Source organism: Aquarana catesbeiana, linkage group LG02 (assembly GCF_042186555.1).
Source record: "Aquarana catesbeiana isolate 2022-GZ linkage group LG02, ASM4218655v1, whole genome shotgun sequence".
Classification (NCBI taxonomy): domain Eukaryota; kingdom Metazoa; phylum Chordata; class Amphibia; order Anura; family Ranidae; genus Aquarana; species Aquarana catesbeiana.
In genome coordinates this window covers 769242592-769259408 of record NC_133325.1, presented here as the reverse complement: position 1 = coordinate 769259408, position 16817 = coordinate 769242592, and the positions used below count along the sequence as shown (strand labels likewise).

Sequence of the window (16817 nt, the reverse complement as noted above, 5' to 3'; positions counted from 1 at the left end):
TAAAACTTAAGAAACCAAAAACTGACTCCCTTCTTTGGATCCCATAAAAAAGGACTAGGATGGACAGAAAGTTCAGAGCTACAATGTAAATAATATACCAATAATAGGTGCCGCTGGTGAAAACAGACCCAACCCTATTTTAAAATAAATAAATCTAAATAACAACTGGTTCCCTGTCAACCTTGTAGGTCAGGTGTTTACTTAACGAGGGTTTCAGATTTGCCTTCTTTTGGACCAACGCCATTGATTTGCCTTCTTTGGATCAACTTAATTAAAACTTTACAGAATCGCAAAACAATACCAATATCCAGACCAGAACCAGACGACGGCTTAAAAAAAAAACAAAAAAAAAAACAAAAAAAAAAACCACATTTTGCAGACCGTGCTAAATTTGTGTTTTGGCTTTGTTTTTAATGGAAGCAGACACTTTAACTTTATGGTGCTCAATGATTGACTGGTTCCTGAATTTGTCTATCCATAGGGAAGGGATGCAGAACAATTTCAACTTGCAACCCCCCCCCTTTCTGTAAGAGCCCTTTCACACTGGGGCGGGGGCGGCGTCGGCGGTAAAACGCCGCTATTATTAGCGGCGTTTTACCGTCGGTATGCGGCCGCTAGCGTGGCGGTTTAACCCCCCGCTAGCGGCCGAGAAAAGTTTAAATACCACCGCAAAGCGGCGGTATAGCCACGCCGTCCCATTGATTTCAATGGGCAGGAGCGGTGAAGGAGCGGTATACACTCCGCTCCTTCACCGCTCCGAAGATGCTGCTAGCAGGACTTTTTTTCCCGTCCTGCTAGCGTACCGCTCCAGTGTGAAAGCCCTCGGGGCTTTCACACTGGAATGAAAGCAGCGGCACTTTTGGGTCGGTTTGCAGGCGCTATTATTAGCGCAATAGCGCCTGCAAACCGCCCCAGTGTGAAAGGGCTCTAAGCTATTCAATTTTCAGGAATCCAACATACAACTGTCGAGGAGCATGCTTGTTCACACTACACCATTTGGTGTCTTCACAGTGTCTAGGAGTCCAATTTTAACAAATATTTCAAATCAAGATTACGAGGGAAACCTTGAGACCCCAGAAACACATTGGTTATACACATGAATTTTAACTAGGTTTTAATAAAATAAAACATTTTTGGAATAGGAAGAGATTTTGCAGACCCTTCTGTATATCCAAGTCTACTGTCCAGTGTTAATACACTCCTATCTCGCCAACTCGATTATACACTGAACTCTTTCTGGGGATCCAGTGCCACCTATCTTACCCTTTACATTTTTTTGTTACGACAGCCCAGCCTACCTTTAATTTCGGAGTCTGTAGTGGGAGTTCCTGGGTCTCTCTGGTCAAACGATTCCGCAGAGATGCTCCTTTCCCTTTTGCCTTTCCCTTTGGCTCCATTCCCGGCCCCGTTCTTAAGTCCCATGCTGCCCCCAGGACCTTGCAGCGGTTTGGGGGTGTGGTTGCCACTCTTTGGGTCACAAGGAGACGCTTGCGACTGGCTGGTGGAGCTCGCCTGTTTTCCCTGGCTGGAGAATTTCGCGTCCAGCTGGGGGTTGCCAGATGGAGACATCACGGTAGGAGGGTGGACCATAACCTCTGGTTTGGATTTTGGGCTGCTGCAAGATAAAAACAAAAAAAAAAAAAAAAAAAAAAGGGAATTTTAGGTTTACAACTTGCCGAGTAAATTACAAATTTTCAAGCTTTCCACAATGTAACCTAATGAGTTTCTGCATTAATATTAAATGCTTCATTTATTTGGTGAATCATAAGCCATGAATACACAAAAGGCTAATCTCCGATGTACACTTTGATAAATTTTGCAAACAGGAGAATGCAAAACAGTGTCACCATGAACATTTAAAGGGAGGTTACACTTTCAGCTAGTAAGCTTTCATGGGTAAAATCCTTCTATTATAAATCTATAAAGGTAATAAGCAACTAATGTAAAAGTGTTAAACTTGTGCTTTCCTAGCTGTATGAAAGGGACCTCCCTTGTACACACTAATGGTCTACTATTTTTCTGACATGGAACTAAACTAAATGTTTGTTTTGCATAAATCTACAGATTGATGAAGGGAAAAAGCCATGCACACATTAGATCAGAACCACCAATCAAAAATCATCTTTCAAAATTCTGTGCTTTTGTCCGATTAGATGACAACATCCAAAATTAGATTCCGTCTTACAGGTCACTGTCCAGCATTACCCTTTGCACTGCCTTATTGAAAAGTATGAGAAAGCAGAGCACAGCAGTTACACCGAATGCCCGACATACGGCCAATCAATGGCTTTGGTCCTGGTCACATGAGATCCACTAGTCCTGTTGGGTCAATACAAAAGCCTGTTTCTATGTACACAAAGAATAGAAAACATCATGTTCAGTTCAGAGTAAACAGTGATATCACAAAGCACAGCTCCAAAAAAGGGACAGACACATCTGCACCTTACCTTTACTCTAGACACAAATAAGACTTTACATGAGAACCAGTAAAATGTTCCCTGTCAGGGAATGGAAGAAATGCAGTCGAGGAAAAATATCAGTGTTAAAGAAGTTTCACTACACATTTCTTTTTATCCTGTCCCCTAGGCGTATTTCTAGCTTGTCACACTGTTGTGATAGCACGATCGATGGTGCTCCCCTCCCCCTTTCCGGCTGTGCATCAAGCAAGGAGACAAAATATTCAACTACAATTGACAGCCCTCGTCCTGAAAACCAGGTGCTTCTCAGAGACAAGCAACAACACTAGCTTCCTAGCAAGCAGGGACGCTATGCAGCAGGGGGCCGCCTACATCCTTGCAACCAGGAAGGCTAGATGGTAGGGGCCGCCTGCATCCTGGCAACAAAAGACACTAGGCAGCAGGTGTTGCCTATGTCCTAGCAACAAGTAAAAAAGGAAGCGTGGGCGCATTAACTCCTTCAGATCCACGCTATAGTGGAATGACAGCTACAGTGCAGCTCTACTTTGCGGGGAGTACGTCACTAGACGTCCTCCCCTTTGCACGCTTCCCGCGTGCCCCCTGCAGGGCGTGCGCTGTGATCACTGAGTCAGAGACTCAGGTGTTGACAGGTCGGAGTAAGGGGCTGATCCTGGCCCCTTACCACGTGATCAGCTGTCACTTCAAGGATCACAGTTTTGAGGGCTCTCCTTATTACTGTTGCATTGGAGTGTGTTGGGACACACCTGTGAGTGGACCTGGTGTATGGATTGAGTTGTCCCTGCAGAGAGCGCTGTTACCTTTCTTCTTTTCCAGCCGTCAGCCAATGACAGCTGATCACGTGATGTAAACAGAAGATCGGTTATCGTTTTTTCTTTTTCTCCTCACGCTGACAGTGTGAGGAGAAAAACAGGACGATCACCGGCCTCAGCAAGGGACATCGGTGCCACCTGCCAGTGCCCACACAGTGCCAAGAATCAGTGCATAAGTGCCAGCCACCCATCACTGCCACCCAGCATTGGTGCCCATCACTGCCACCCAGCATTGGTGCCCATCACTGCCACCCAGCATTGGTGCCCATCACTGCCACCCAGCATTGGTGCCCATCAGGGCAGCCTCATCAGCGCGCATTAATGAAGGAGAAAAAAAAACCTGTTTGCAAAGTTTATTAACAAAATATAAAACGATTTTGTATTTTTTTTACATTTCGGTCTCTTAATTTTTTTAACAAAAAATAAAATAACCCAGAGGTGATCAAATACCACCAAAAAAAAAAAAAAAAAAAAAAAAGCTCTAAAAAAAAATGATAAAAATTTCATTTGGGTACAGTGTTGTATAACCGCACAATTTTCGTTTAACAAGTGACAGCGCTAAAAGCTAAAAATTAGTCTGGGCAGGAGGGGGGTTTAGGTGCCCAGTAAGCAAGTGGTTAAATTTGCATTAGGTTACTGTACTTTGTCAGATACTAAATATCAAACACTGCGTACCTCGATTCCCAGGAAACCATTCCTGTGAAAAAAAAAAAAAAGTAGAAGTCCAACCACCAAAGATATCATTAGACACTTGCTGACTGCGCTATAGCCAAATGACAGGTACAGCACAGATGGCTAGTTCTGGGAGATCACCATACGATTGCCTCACGTGATCGAGCCTGCTGCAGGGCATGGGGGCAGTGCGCTCTGTGATCGATGTGTCCGGAGGACACTTGATCACAGATTGAGGTTAAGAGCCAACTAGCGGCTATTAACCACGTGATCAGCTGTGTTCAATCACGGATGTAAACAGAAACTGGTTACCAGCACTCCTTTCCTCATGCCGACAGCATTAGGGTCGGAGAAGAGAGCCGATAACCGGCTTCTCTAAAAAGGGACATGTACAATGATAATCAGGGCACTGATTATCAGGGTCCCAATTATCACTGCACTGCCAATCTATGCCCACCAGTGCCACATCAGTGTCACCTATCAGTGCCCATCAGCAGGGACCTCATCACTTCCATAAAGTGGTTGTAAAGCCTCAAGGGTTTTCATGAAGGGCAAAAACCTTCTGTGCTGCAGGCCCCCCCCCCCCCCCCCACCCACACTGCCCCCTTTTTCTTACCCGATCCAGTGATGTGCACGAGCGCAGCGGCTCCATCCACTGTCTCTCTCCACATTGGACGGATTGATAGCAGCAGGAGCTATTGGTTCCCGCTGCCATCATTCAAATCTAGTGACACGGAGCAGGGCAAAGTCCAGCTGTCTCTATCAATGGACTCAGCAGTGGGACTCAGGAGCGAGCCCGCATGGGTGCCCCCCCGGGAAAGTGGCTCTCCGTGAGGGGCATTCGATGAAGAGGAGGAGCCTGGAGCACCGGTGGGGCACCCTGGAAGTAGATAAGGGCTGCTTTGTTCAAAAGGATTGCACAAGGCAGGTAAATATAGGCATTTTTTTTAAAATAACAAATGAGGGTTTGCAAACACTTACGTACTACAGTTGTATGCAAAAGTTCAGGAACCCATGACAATTTCCATGATTGTCATTTATAAATATTTGGGTGTTTTGGGGCAGCAATTTCATTTTGATCTATCAAATAACGGACAGTAATATTTCAGTAGTGAAATGAGGTTTATTGGATGAACAGAAAATGCGCAATATGCATCAAAACGAAATTAGACAGGTGCATAAATTTGGGCACCCTTGACATTTTGTTGATTTGAATACCTGTAACTACTTAGCACTGATTAATTGGAACACACAATTGGTTTGGTGAGCTCATTAAGCCTTGAACTTCATAGACAGGTGCATCCAATCATGAGAAAAGGTATTTAAAGGTGGCCAATTGCAAGTTGTTCTTTGACTCTCCTCTGAAGAGTGGCAACATGGGGGCCTTAAAACAACTCTAATGACCTGAAAACAAAGATTGTTCTACATTATGGTTTAGGGGAAGGCTACAACAAGTTATCGCAGAGATATAAGCAGTCAGTGTCCACTGTGAGGAACAGAGTGAGGAAATGGAAGACCACAGGCACAGTTCTTGTTAAGGCCAGAAGTGGCAGGCCACATAAAATATTGGAGAGGCAAAAGGCAAAGGATGGTGAGAACGGTCAAAAACAGCCCACGGATCACCTCCATAGACCTACAACAGGGATATGCAATTAGCGGACCTCCAGCTGTTGCAAAACTACAAGTCCCATCATGCCTCTGCCTCTGGGTGTCATGCTTGTGGCTGTCCGAGTCTTGCTATGCCTCATGGGACTTGTAGTTCTACAACAGCTGGAGGTCCGCTAATTGCATATCCCTGACCTACAACATCAACTTGCTGCAGAAGGAGTCACTGTGAATCCTTAAACAATTCAGCGCACTTTGCACAGGGAGAAGCTGTATGGGAGAGTGCTGTGGAAAAAGCCTTTTCTGCACACACGCCACAAACCGAGTCGCTTGAGGTATGCAAACGCACATTTGAACAAGCCAGCTTCATTTTGGAATAAGGTGCTGTGGACTGATGAAACAAAGATTGAGTTATTTGGTCATAACAAGGGGCGCTATGCATGGCGGCAAAAGAACACAGCATTCCAAGAAAAACACTTGGTACCCACAGTAAAATTTGGTGGAGGTTCCATCATGCTGTGGGGCTGTGTGGTCAGTGCCGGTACTGGGAATCTGGTTAAAGTTGAGGGTCGCATGGATTCCACTCAATATCAGCAGATTCTTGAGAATAATGTTGAGGAATCAGCCACAAAGTTGAAGTTACGCCGGGGCTTGATATTTCAACAAGACAACGACCCAAAACACTACTCAAAATCTACTCAGGCATTTATGCACAGGAACAAGTACAATGTTCTGGAATGGCCATCCCAGTCCTCAGACCTGAATATCATTGAACATCTGTGGGGTGATTTGAAGCGAGCTGTCCATGATCGGCAACCATCAAACCTAACTGAACTGGAGATGTTTTGTAAGGAAGAATGGTCCAAAATACCATATTTATCGGCGTATAACACGCACCCCAAGTTTAGGAGGCCGTTGTAAGGGAAAAAAACTTTTAGAAGGGAAGTTTAAGGAAAAAAAAACTTACATTTAAATGCCAATCAATGCAGCCTCATCAGTGTCCATCTGCAGCCTTGTCCATCATTGCAGCATGATCGTTGTCCATTTGCAGCATTGCCCATTGTCATATACAGCCTTGCCCAGTGCCATGTGCCGTTTGCAGCATTTAATTCTTTAAAATTTGCCGCCGGAGATAGACAGAGCCTGTGTACTCAGCTCGTCACGCCGCCCCGCCTCCCTGCTGTCTCAGAGGATGAGGAGCGAGCGCTGCCGAAAAAGACCGAGCCGAGTGTACTGTGTACTCGGCTCGGCTCGCAGTCCCGCCATTGGACGGAGTGTTATGTCCATCATAGGAGCTGGGCGGGACTGCGAGCGGAGCCGAGCACTCGGCTCGGTCTTTTTCGGCAGCACTCGCTCCTCATTCTCTCAGAGACAGTGGGGAGGCGGGACGGCATGACTGCGAGCGGAACCGAGCACTCGGCTTGGTCTTTTTCGGTGGCGCTCGGTCTTTTTCGGCACACAGACAGTGGGGATCGGCGTATAACACGCACCCACGATTTTCCCGTTTTTAAGGGGAAAAAAGTGCGTGTTATACGCCGATAAATACGGTACATTCATCCAGAATCCAGACACTCATTACAGGCTATAGGAAGCGTCTAGAGGCTGTTATTTCTGCTAAAAGAGGCTCTACTATATATTGATGTGATTTTTCTGTTGGGGTGCCCAAATTTATGCACCTGTCTAATTTTGTTTTGATGCATATTGCGCATTTTCTGTTACTCCAATAAACCTCATTTCACTACTGAAATATTACTGTGTCCTTCAGTTATTTGATGGATCAAAATTAAATTGCTGATCAAAACACCCAAATATTTATAAAATGACAATCATGGAAATTGTCAGGGGTTCCTAAACTTTTGCATACAACTGTATATAGATCTAATACTAGATTCCGAGGGTCATATGAAAGATATGGTTACTTCATGTGGAGAATGGGGGGTGTAGTTTGGAAATGCTGACCCATTATGTCTCTGATTGTCAAGTGTATTTACAATATGTCCTACCTTGATATTTAATTTATTGAGCATATCAGAATATGTTAAGACATAGTGGAGCCTGTGGTCGTAATTTTTTTTCTTGAGATCCCTCTCCATTTATCATATACTGTATATTGTTGGTCTGATTGCTGGATACATATTTGTATGAGGCTTGACATATATCTTTTTTGTAATTTTAGACACCAGTTAGTTCTTCTTTAAGAAGCGGGCCTTGTCATCTACATGAATTACTCCCCATGAACATTGAGGTTGGTTCTATATGTACCTGCAGTATATTTTTTTGGATTTTGACATTTTTACCTTTTGTAAAAATAAATACAACTTTTTTAAAGATAAGGATAGTGTGGTACCCTAAAAATCCTATTTAGTGTACCTTTTTCTTAGGGGTTTCCTTTTTTTTTTCTGTGTCACTTAGAGGATGTGGTACCAGCAAATCCTTTAAACAAATGAGATTGGCATTTCCCTCCCACTCATTTTTCCTCCACTGCTTAACTGGTTGGGAGACAACCTACCCCAATAGATAAAATTGCACACATCTACACCAATCAAGTCCTTAGATATGGTGGCTGCAAATTGTTTATCTTTCCCTTTTCATCTGGCAAACCTGTAAAGCAACACACTTCTCTAAAAGGTAACAATCACTCACTGTACTATCTAATGCAGGGGTAGGCAACCCGGGGGCCTCCAGCTGTTGCAGGACTACAAGTCCCATCATGCCTCTGGGAGTAATTGTAACTACCAGCCTTGTGGAACTACATTACCCATGGAGGCATATGAACAAAGCACATCCCTTTATAGTGTGTACTGGTCTCAATCCAGAACACCAAGTGTCATTTCTGGCCGCTGCCTCTTTTCTCTATCAGCATGAACTTCTGACAAGTTTCCCTGACATCAAGAGAAAAATAATGATGGGAGGGATCTCCAGATGAATGATAGCCTCAGCTCTGTTCCTGTGTGATTGGGGGGGAGGGGGTGTCCCCTTCCCTCCAACCAGCTCTCAGAGCTCTCCTCACTGAGCTCCGCAGAGTGTAACTTTAGCTCCCCGCCCCGTTTTCTAACAGCTCAGACAAGCTTTAGAAATTCTGGACTTTTAATGGATGGAGAGAAGACTGCAGATAAACAGGTACAAACTTATGTAGATTGTTTAATCTCTGTGTATCACCTGAGGCCAGTCACTTATATTTACAACCACTAACGCAGAATAATATTTACAAGAGCAAGGTTTCCCAAGCCTGCCCTCGGGTCCAGCTAATAGAATGTTTTTCAAGTTACTTACATAAAAGTGGAGCCGCTAGCATCCTAGCAATGTCATTTCTCTACCTGTGTGCACACACCCACACAAACATGAACTACTCATGGGATCTGCAGACAGGATTGGGTCATCACTGCAGATCAGAGGCCAAGAAGAGCTAAGAATGCAAACTTTCCTGGTCTGCAGGTGCAGAGATTCATACATTTTGAAGTGTTTTCAAGATCTGATAAAACCACACCAAGATAAAACAGAATCATTTATTTTATTCAGATTTTATCTTATCAGTATTGCAATAATAATTCACCATCAAGAGCAGGTACCTAGAAAGGCCTCCAACCTGGACCCACTGAGATTGCTTTCAGCTTGCTAGCAAGGCCTAAACATTGGCCCCAAGTCCTCCCATGAGACAACCACTTAAGGACCGGGCCTATTTTTCATACTCGTCGTTTACAAGTTAAAATCTTTTTTTTGCTAGAAAATTACTTGGAAACCCTAAACATTATATATATATATATATATATATATATATATATATATATATATATATATATATATATATATATATATATCTCTTTTTTTTTTTTTCAGACACCCTAGAGAATAAAACTTTGTCACTTCGTATTTGCGCAGCTGTCTTACAAGCGCACTTTTTTTGGAAAAAAAACTTTTTTCAATTAAAAAATAAAAGCAGTAAAGTAAGTAGGGCTGGGGAAAAAATCGATTTAAATCTTGAATCGAGTTGAGAGGTCAAATCGATTCAAAATTTAAGCAAATCGATTTTTTTAGATTTTTTTTTCACCTCGCCGGTCCTGAGGAGCTGCGGGCAGGAGTTTTTAGGCGAGGCCGGACGCCGCGAACTAGGCCTGAAGCCGCAGCCTCGCCTAAAAACTCCTGCCTGCAGCTCCTCAGGACCGGCGCGGTGTCCAAAAAAATAAAAAAAAAAAGAAGATTCGAATCGTGAATCGAGTTCTTTTTAAGAAAATCGCAGATTTTTTTTTTTTTTTAGAAAATCTCCCAGCCCTAAAAGTTAGCCCATTTTTTTTTTTTTTTTTTTTTTTAACGTTACGCCGAGTAAATTGATACCCAACATGCTTCAAAATTGCGCCTGCTCGTGGAATGGCGACAAACTTTTACTCTTAAAAATCTCCATAGGCGACGTTTAAAAATTTCTACACGTTACCAGTTTTGAGTTACAGAGGAGGTCTAGGGCTAGAATTATTGCTCTCGCTCTAACGATCGCGGCGATCGCACCTCACATGTGTGGTTTGAACACTGTTTACATGTGCGGGCGTGACTTACGTATGCGTTTGCTTCTGCACGCTCGCTCAGCGGGACGGTGCGCTCCATTTATTTTTTTTCTTATTTATTTTACTTTTTATTTTGATGCCATCCTTTTGAAAAAAAAAAAAAAAAAAAATATATATATATATATATATATATATATATATATATATATATATATATATATATATATATATATATATATATATATATATATATATATCCACTTTTATCCGTTTTACAAGGAATGTAACCATCCCCTGTAATAGAAAAAAACGTGACAGGACCTCTAAAAATTTGAGATTTGGGGTCAAAAAGACCTCAGATCTCATATTTACACTAAAATGCAATAAAAAAAAAAAGAAAATGTAAAAATTCCCCTTTAAGAGCATTGGGTGGAAGCAACGAATAGCGTTGCTTCCGCCCTCCAATGCTATGGAGCCGAGCGGGGGCCATCTTTCCCTCACTCGGCATCCAGGCAGTGAGGGGAGAGGAACCGGACGGCTCCGGAAAGCGGCGGAGAGGACCGGAGCTTGGCAGGAAGGGGGCCCTCTCCCACCACCGAGACGGTGATCTCACGGCAAATCCGCCGCAGAGAATACTTTTAATCGGAATGAGGACAGTCGGCCATTTTTATAAATACTGGGGATATGGCAGCTAGCTGCTGCCATAACCCTGGTATTTAACGTCAAAGTAGAGATGTATAATGACGGCAGCTAGCCCTTTAGTTAAAGTGACACTAGAGGTTTTTTTTTTTTAAATAAAAAATTAAAAGGTAATACTTTCCCGCACTGTGCAAGGATCTTGCAAGAATGGTCGCCTACCTCCTCCTCTAACAACCCTGCATCAGCCTCTCCCTCCTACAGGTGTCTGCTAAGTAGACACCAATGCAGTGCCTCTGCTGCTACCTTGACTCCCAACAGCCTGCCACACAGTAAGTAAAGGGCTCTTGGGAGATGTAGTTCTGGGGTGTGCCTACCTTGAAAGGAACTAGCAGCTGTCTCTGCAAGAATTTTACAAGCCTGGTGATGTCCGGGAAGTAATAAAAGCTGTTTATTGCTAAAGTAACAAGGTTAAAGAAAAAATGGGAGGGTGGTTTGAGTTAAATTTGGGTAATGTCTGCACATACTGTAAGCTCTACCCATCCGTCTCCTGTACCTCTGCCAATGGGAGTTGTTTTTCCCCCCCCCCCAGACATTCAGAACACATCCACATATTTATCCTAGAAACATTCATATGCACTCTGAGAGACAGCTTCACACAGATGCATGCGTGGTGAAGCCTACTTACCTCTGTGTATTTCCTGTATTTCCTGATGGGGAGTTTCGCACTTTGGGGTTACTGGAATGCATTGACAGAGATCCGGAGTTCACAGTCACAGAAGCAGTGGGGCTTGCCAGGTTCTTGGGAGGGCTGGGGGTTTTCAGATGGCTCTGTAGATTTTTCTGTGAAGTACTTTTGTCAGTGTTGTCCTTTTGCTCGTCCTTCTCCTTTTTGTTTCTCTCTCTCTTGTTGAAGTGGGCTCTCCCCTCCTGCAGTTCCAGCATTCTTCGGACATGTGGCACTCGCTGTAGAGGGAACGCTGTGCATCGCCAGGGCACACTGAGAATTCACAAAAAGAGGTAAATAGTTTAGGTTAAAAGTTTTCAAAAAACATATTAGACAAAAATGTAACCAGAAGAGAGTACAGAGTAAACACCACAATCTGCAAAGTTGATGATGAAACATGGTTTTGGGGGAGTCTTCCCAGATAGATTACCCTGAAATCGCACTCTGAGACATATGTTGTCGCTCATCTACAGCAGCTGTGTGTTTAATAGTGAATGCATATTTTTGTATACATCAAACCCAGCAAAGAGCAATTGACCTGGCAGCAAACTAAGAAGATGTCTAAAGAGTGAGCGCGGGCGGGCAGAGAGGTCGAAAGGAGAGAGAGAGCGGGCAGAGAGGTCGAAAGGAGAGAGAGAGAGAGGGCAGAGAGGTCGAAAGGAGAGAGAGAGAGAGAGAGAGAGCGCGGGCAGAGAGGTCGAAAGGAGAGAGAGAGAGAGAGAGAGAGAGAGAGGGCAGAGAGGTCGAAAGGAGAGAGAGAGAGAGAGAGAGAGAGAGGTCGAAAGGAGAGAGAGAGAGAGAGAGAGCGGGCAGAGAGGTCGAAAGGAGAGAGAGAGAGAGAGAGCGGGCAGAGAGGTCGAAAGGGGAGAGAGAGAGAGAGAGCGGGCAGAGAGGTCGAAAGGAGAGAGAGAGAGAGAGAAAGAGAGAGAGAGAGAGCGGGCAGAGAGGTCGAAAGGAGAGAGAGAGAGCGCGGGCAGAGAGGTCGAAAGGAGAGAGAGAGAGAGAGCGCAGGCAGAGAGGTCGAAAGGAGAGAGAGAGAGAGAGCGCAGGCAGAGAGGTCGAAAGGAGAGAGAGAGAGAGAGCGCAGGCAGAGAGGTCGAAAGGAGAGAGAGAGAGAGAGAGAGAGCAGGCAGAGAGGTCGAAAGGAGAGAGAGAGAGAGAGAGAGAGAGAGAGAGAGAGAGAGAGAGAGAGAGAGAGCGCAGGCAGAGAGGTCGAAAGGAGAGAGAGAGAGAGAGAGAGAGAGAGAGAGAGAGCGGGCAGAGAGGTCGAAAGGAGAGAGAGAGCGGGCAGAGAGGTCGAAAGGAGAGAGAGAGAGAGAGAGAGAGAGAGAGAGAGCGGGCAGAGAGGTCGAAAGGAGAGAGAGAGAGAGAGAGGGCAGAGAGGTCGAAAGGAGAGAGAGAGAGAGAGAGAGAGAGAGAGAGAGAGAGAGAGAGAGCGCGCGAGAGCGGGCAGAGAGGTCGAAAGGAGAGAGAGAGAGGGAGAGCGGCAGAGAGTCGAAGAGAGAGAGAGAGAGCGGGCAGAGAGGTCGAAAGGAGAGAGAGAGAGCGGGCAGAGAGGTCGAAAGGAGAGAGAGAGAGCGGGCAGAAAGGTCGAAAGGAGAGAGAGAGAACTGGCAGAAAGGTCGAAAGGAGAGAGAGAGAGCGGGCAGAGAGGTCGAAAGGAGAGAGAGAGGTCGAAAGGAGAGAGAGAGAGAGAGAGAGAGAGAGAGGGCAGAGAGGTCGAGAGAGAGAGAGAGCGGGCAGAGAGGTCGAAAGGAGAGAGAGAGAGAGCGGGCAGAGGTTGAAAGGGGAGAGAGAGAGCGGGCAGAGAGGTCGAAAGGGAGAGAGAGAGCGGGCAGAGAGGTCGAAAGGGGAGAGAGAGAGCGGGCAGAGAGGTCGAAAGGGGAGAGAGAGAGCGGGCAGAGAGGTCGAAAGGGGAGAGAGAGAGCGGGCAGAGAGGTCGAAAGGGGAGAGAGAGAGCGGGCAGAGAGGTCGAAAGGGGAGAGAGAGAGCGGGCAGAGAGGTCGAAAGGGGGAGAGAGAGAGCGGGCAGAGAGGTCGAAAGGAGAGAGAGAGAGCGGGCAGAGTGGTCGAAAGGAGAGAGAGAGAGAGAGAGAGAGAGAGAGAGCGCGAGAGCTGGGCAGAGAGGTCGAAAGGAGAGAGAGAGAGCGCGAGAGCGGGCAGAGAGGTCGAAAGGAGAGAGAGAGAGCGCGCAAGCGGGCAGAGAGGTCGAAAGGAGAGAGAGAGAGCGGGCAGAAAGGTCGAAAGGAGAGAGAGAGAACTGGCAGAAAGGTCGAAAGGAGAGCGAGAGAGCGGCAGAGAGGTCGAAAGGAGAGAGAGAGGTCGAAAGGAGAGAGAGAGAGAGAGAGAGAGAGGGCAGAAGAGGTCGAAAGGAGAGAGAGAGAGAGCGGGCAGAGAGGTCGAAAGGAGAGAGAGAAGAGAGCGGGCAGAGAGGTCGAAAGGGGAGAGAGAGAGCGGGCAGAGAGGTCGAAAGGGGAGAGAGAGAGCGGGCAGAGAGGTCGAAAGGGGAGAGAGAGAGCGGGCAGAGAGGTCGAAAGGAGAGAGAGAGAGCGGGCAGAGAGGTCGAAAGGAGAGAGAGAGAGCGGCAGAGAGGTCGAAAGGAGAGAGAGAGAGCGGGCAGAGAGGTCGAAAGGAGAGAGGAGAGAGCGGGCAGAGAGGTCGAAAGGAGAGAGAGAGAGCGGGCAGAGAGGTCGAAAGGAGAGAGAGAGAGCGGGCAGAGAGGTCGAAAGGAGAGAGAGAGAGCGGGCAGAGAGGTCGAAAGGAGAGAGAGAGAGCGGGGCAGAGAGGTCGAAAGGAGAGAGAGAGAGAGCGCGAGAGCGGGCAGAGAGGTCGAAAGGAGAGAGAGGTCGAAAGGAGAGAGAGAGAGAGAGAGAGAGGTCGAAAGGAGCGAGAGAGAGAGGTCGAAAGGAGCGAGAGAGAGAGGTCGAAAGGAGCGAGAGAGAGAGAGAGAGAGGTCGAAAGGAGCGAGAGAGAGAGAGAGAGAGAGAGGTCGAAAGGAGCGAGAGAGAGAGAGAGAGAGCGCGGGCAGAGAGGTCGAAAGGAGAGAGAGAGAGAGGTCGAAAGGAGAGAGAGAGCGGGCAGAGAGGTCGAAAGGAGAGAGAGAGAGAGAGAGAGAGAGAGAGAGAGAGAGGGCAGAGAGGTCGAAAGGAGAGAGAGAGAGCGGGCAGAGAGGTCGAAAGGAGAGAGAGAGAGCGGGCAGAGAGGTCGAAAGGAGAGAGAGAGAGCGGGCAGAGAGGTCGAAAGGAGAGAGAGAGAGCGGGCAGAGAGGTCGAAAGGAGAGAGAGAGAGCGGGCAGAGAGGTCGAAAGGAGAGAGAGAGAGCGGGCAGAGAGGTCGAAAGGAGAGAGAGAGAGCGGGGCAGAGAGGTCGAAAGGAGAGAGAGAGAGCGGGCAGAGAGGTCGAAAGGAGAGAGAGAGAGCGGGCAGAGAGGTCGAAAGGAGGGAGAGAGAGAGAGAGAGAGAGAGAGAGAGCGGGCAGAGGTCGAAAGGGGAGAGAGAGAGCGGGCAGAGAGGTCGAAAGGAGAGAGAGCGGGCAGAGAGGTCGAAAGGAGAGAGAGAGAGAGGGCAGAGGTCGAAAGGAGAGAGAGAGAGAGAGAGAGAGAGAGAGAGAGAGGGCAGAGAGGTCGAAAGGAGCGAGAGAGAGAGAGAGAGGTCGAAAGGAGCGAGAGAGAGAGAGAGAGAGAGAGCGCGGGCAGAGAGGTCGAAAGGAGAGAGAGAGAGGTCGAAAGGAGAGAGAGAGAGAGGTCGAAAGGAGAGAGAGAGCGGGCAGAGAGGTCGAAAGGAGAGAGAGAGAGAGAGAGAGAGAGAGGGCAGAGAGGTCGAAAGGAGAGAGAGAGAGCGGGCAGAGAGGTCGAAAGGAGAGAGAGATCGAAAGGAGAGAGAGAGAGAGAGAGGTCGAAAGGAGAGAGAGAGAGGGCAGAGAGGTCGAAAGGAGAGAGAGAGAGCGGGCAGAGAGGTCGAAAGGAGAGAGAGAGAGAGCGGGCAGAGGTCGAAAGGGGAGAGAGAGAGAGCGGGCAGAGGTCGAAAGGGGAGAGAGAGCGGGCAGAGGTCGAAAGGGGAGAGAGAGAGAGCGGGCAGAGGTCGAAAGGGGAGAGAGAGAGCGGGCAGAGAGGTCGAAAGGGGAGAGAGAGAGAGCGGGCAGAGAGGTCGAAAGGAGAGAGAGAGAGAGCGGGCAGAGAGGTCGAAAGGAGAGAGAGAGAGCGGGCAGAGAGGTCGAAAGGAGAGAGAGAGAGAGAGAGAGAGAGAGAGAGAGAGAGAGAGAGAGAGAGAGCGGGCAGAGAGGTCGAAAGGAGAGAGAGAGAGAGAGAGAGAGAGAGAGGGCAGAGAGGTCGAAAGGAGAGAGAGAGAGAGAGAGGGCAGAGAGGTCGAAAGGAGAGAGAGAGAGAGAGAGAGAGAGAGCGGGCAGAGAGGTCGAAAGGAGAGAGAGAGAGAGAGCGGGCAGAGAGGTCGAAAGGAGAGAGAGAGAGAGAGAGAGAGAGAGAGAGAGCGGGCAGAGAGGTCGAAAGGACGAGAGAGAGAGAGAGAGAGAGAGAGAGAAGAGAGAGCGGGCAGAGAGGTCGAAAGGAGAGAGAGAGAGAGAGAGAGAGAGAGAGAGAGAGAGAGCGGGCAGAGAGGTCGAAAGGAGAGAGAGAGAGAGAGAGAGAGAGAGAGAGAGAGAGAGAGAGAGAGAGAGCGGGCAGAGAGGTCGAAAGGAGAGAGAGAGAGAGAGCGGGCAGAGAGGTCGAAAGGAGAGAGAGAGAGAGCGGGCAGAGAGGTCGAAAGGAGAGAGAGAGAGAGAGAGAGAGAGAGCGGGCAGAGAGGTCGAAAGGAGAGAGAGAGAGAGAGAGAGAGAGAGAGAGAGAGAGAGAGAGAGAGCGGGCAGAGAGGTCGAAAGGAGAGAGAGAGAGAGAGAGAGCGGGCAGAGAGGTCGAAAGGAGAGAGCGCGGGCAGAGAGGTCGAAAGGAGAGAGCGCGGGCAGAGAGGTCGAAAGGAGAGAGCGCGGGCAGAGAGGTCGAAAGGAGAGAGCGCGGGCAGAGAGGTCGAAAGGAGAGAGCGCGGGCAGAGAGGTCGAAAGGAGTGAGAGAGCGCGGGCAGAGAGGTCGAAAGGAGAGAGCGCGGGCAGAGAGGTCGAAAGGAGAGAGCGCGGGCAGAGAGGTCGAAAGGAGAGAGCGCGGGCAGAGAGGTCGAAAGGAGAGAGCGCGGGCAGAGAGGTCGAAAGGAGAGAGCGCGGGCAGAGAGGTCGAAAGGAGAGAGCGCGAGCAGAGAGGTCGAAAGGAGAGAGCGCGAGCAGAGAGGTCGAAAGGAGAGAGCGCGGGCAGAGAGGTCGAAAGGAGAGAGAGCGAGCGCGGGCAGAGAGGTCGAAAGGAGAGATCGAGAAGTTGAGAGCGAGATCACAACACCCAATCCAATCATAAAAATTGGAATATAACTTATGAAAGCAGAAAAGATGGAAAATTCT

The 16817-nt window shown here is 47.7% G+C and overlaps 1 protein-coding gene across 13 annotated transcripts in view; it reads right to left on the bottom strand.

Moving 5' to 3' along the window:
• Positions 1 to 16817, bottom strand: part of BCL9 (BCL9 transcription coactivator) — a 383396-nt gene that overhangs the window by 58242 nt on the left and 308337 nt on the right. For all 13 annotated transcript variants that reach the window (XM_073617281.1, XM_073617280.1, XM_073617287.1 and 10 more), the window contains 2 exons: positions 11345 to 11656; positions 1299 to 1615 (listed from right to left, as the gene is read on the bottom strand). In XM_073617281.1, coding sequence (XP_073473382.1) covers positions 1299 to 1615; positions 11345 to 11601 — 574 coding nt within the window. In that variant the 5' untranslated portion in view covers positions 11602 to 11656. The remainder of the gene's footprint in view (positions 1 to 1298; positions 1616 to 11344; positions 11657 to 16817) is intronic.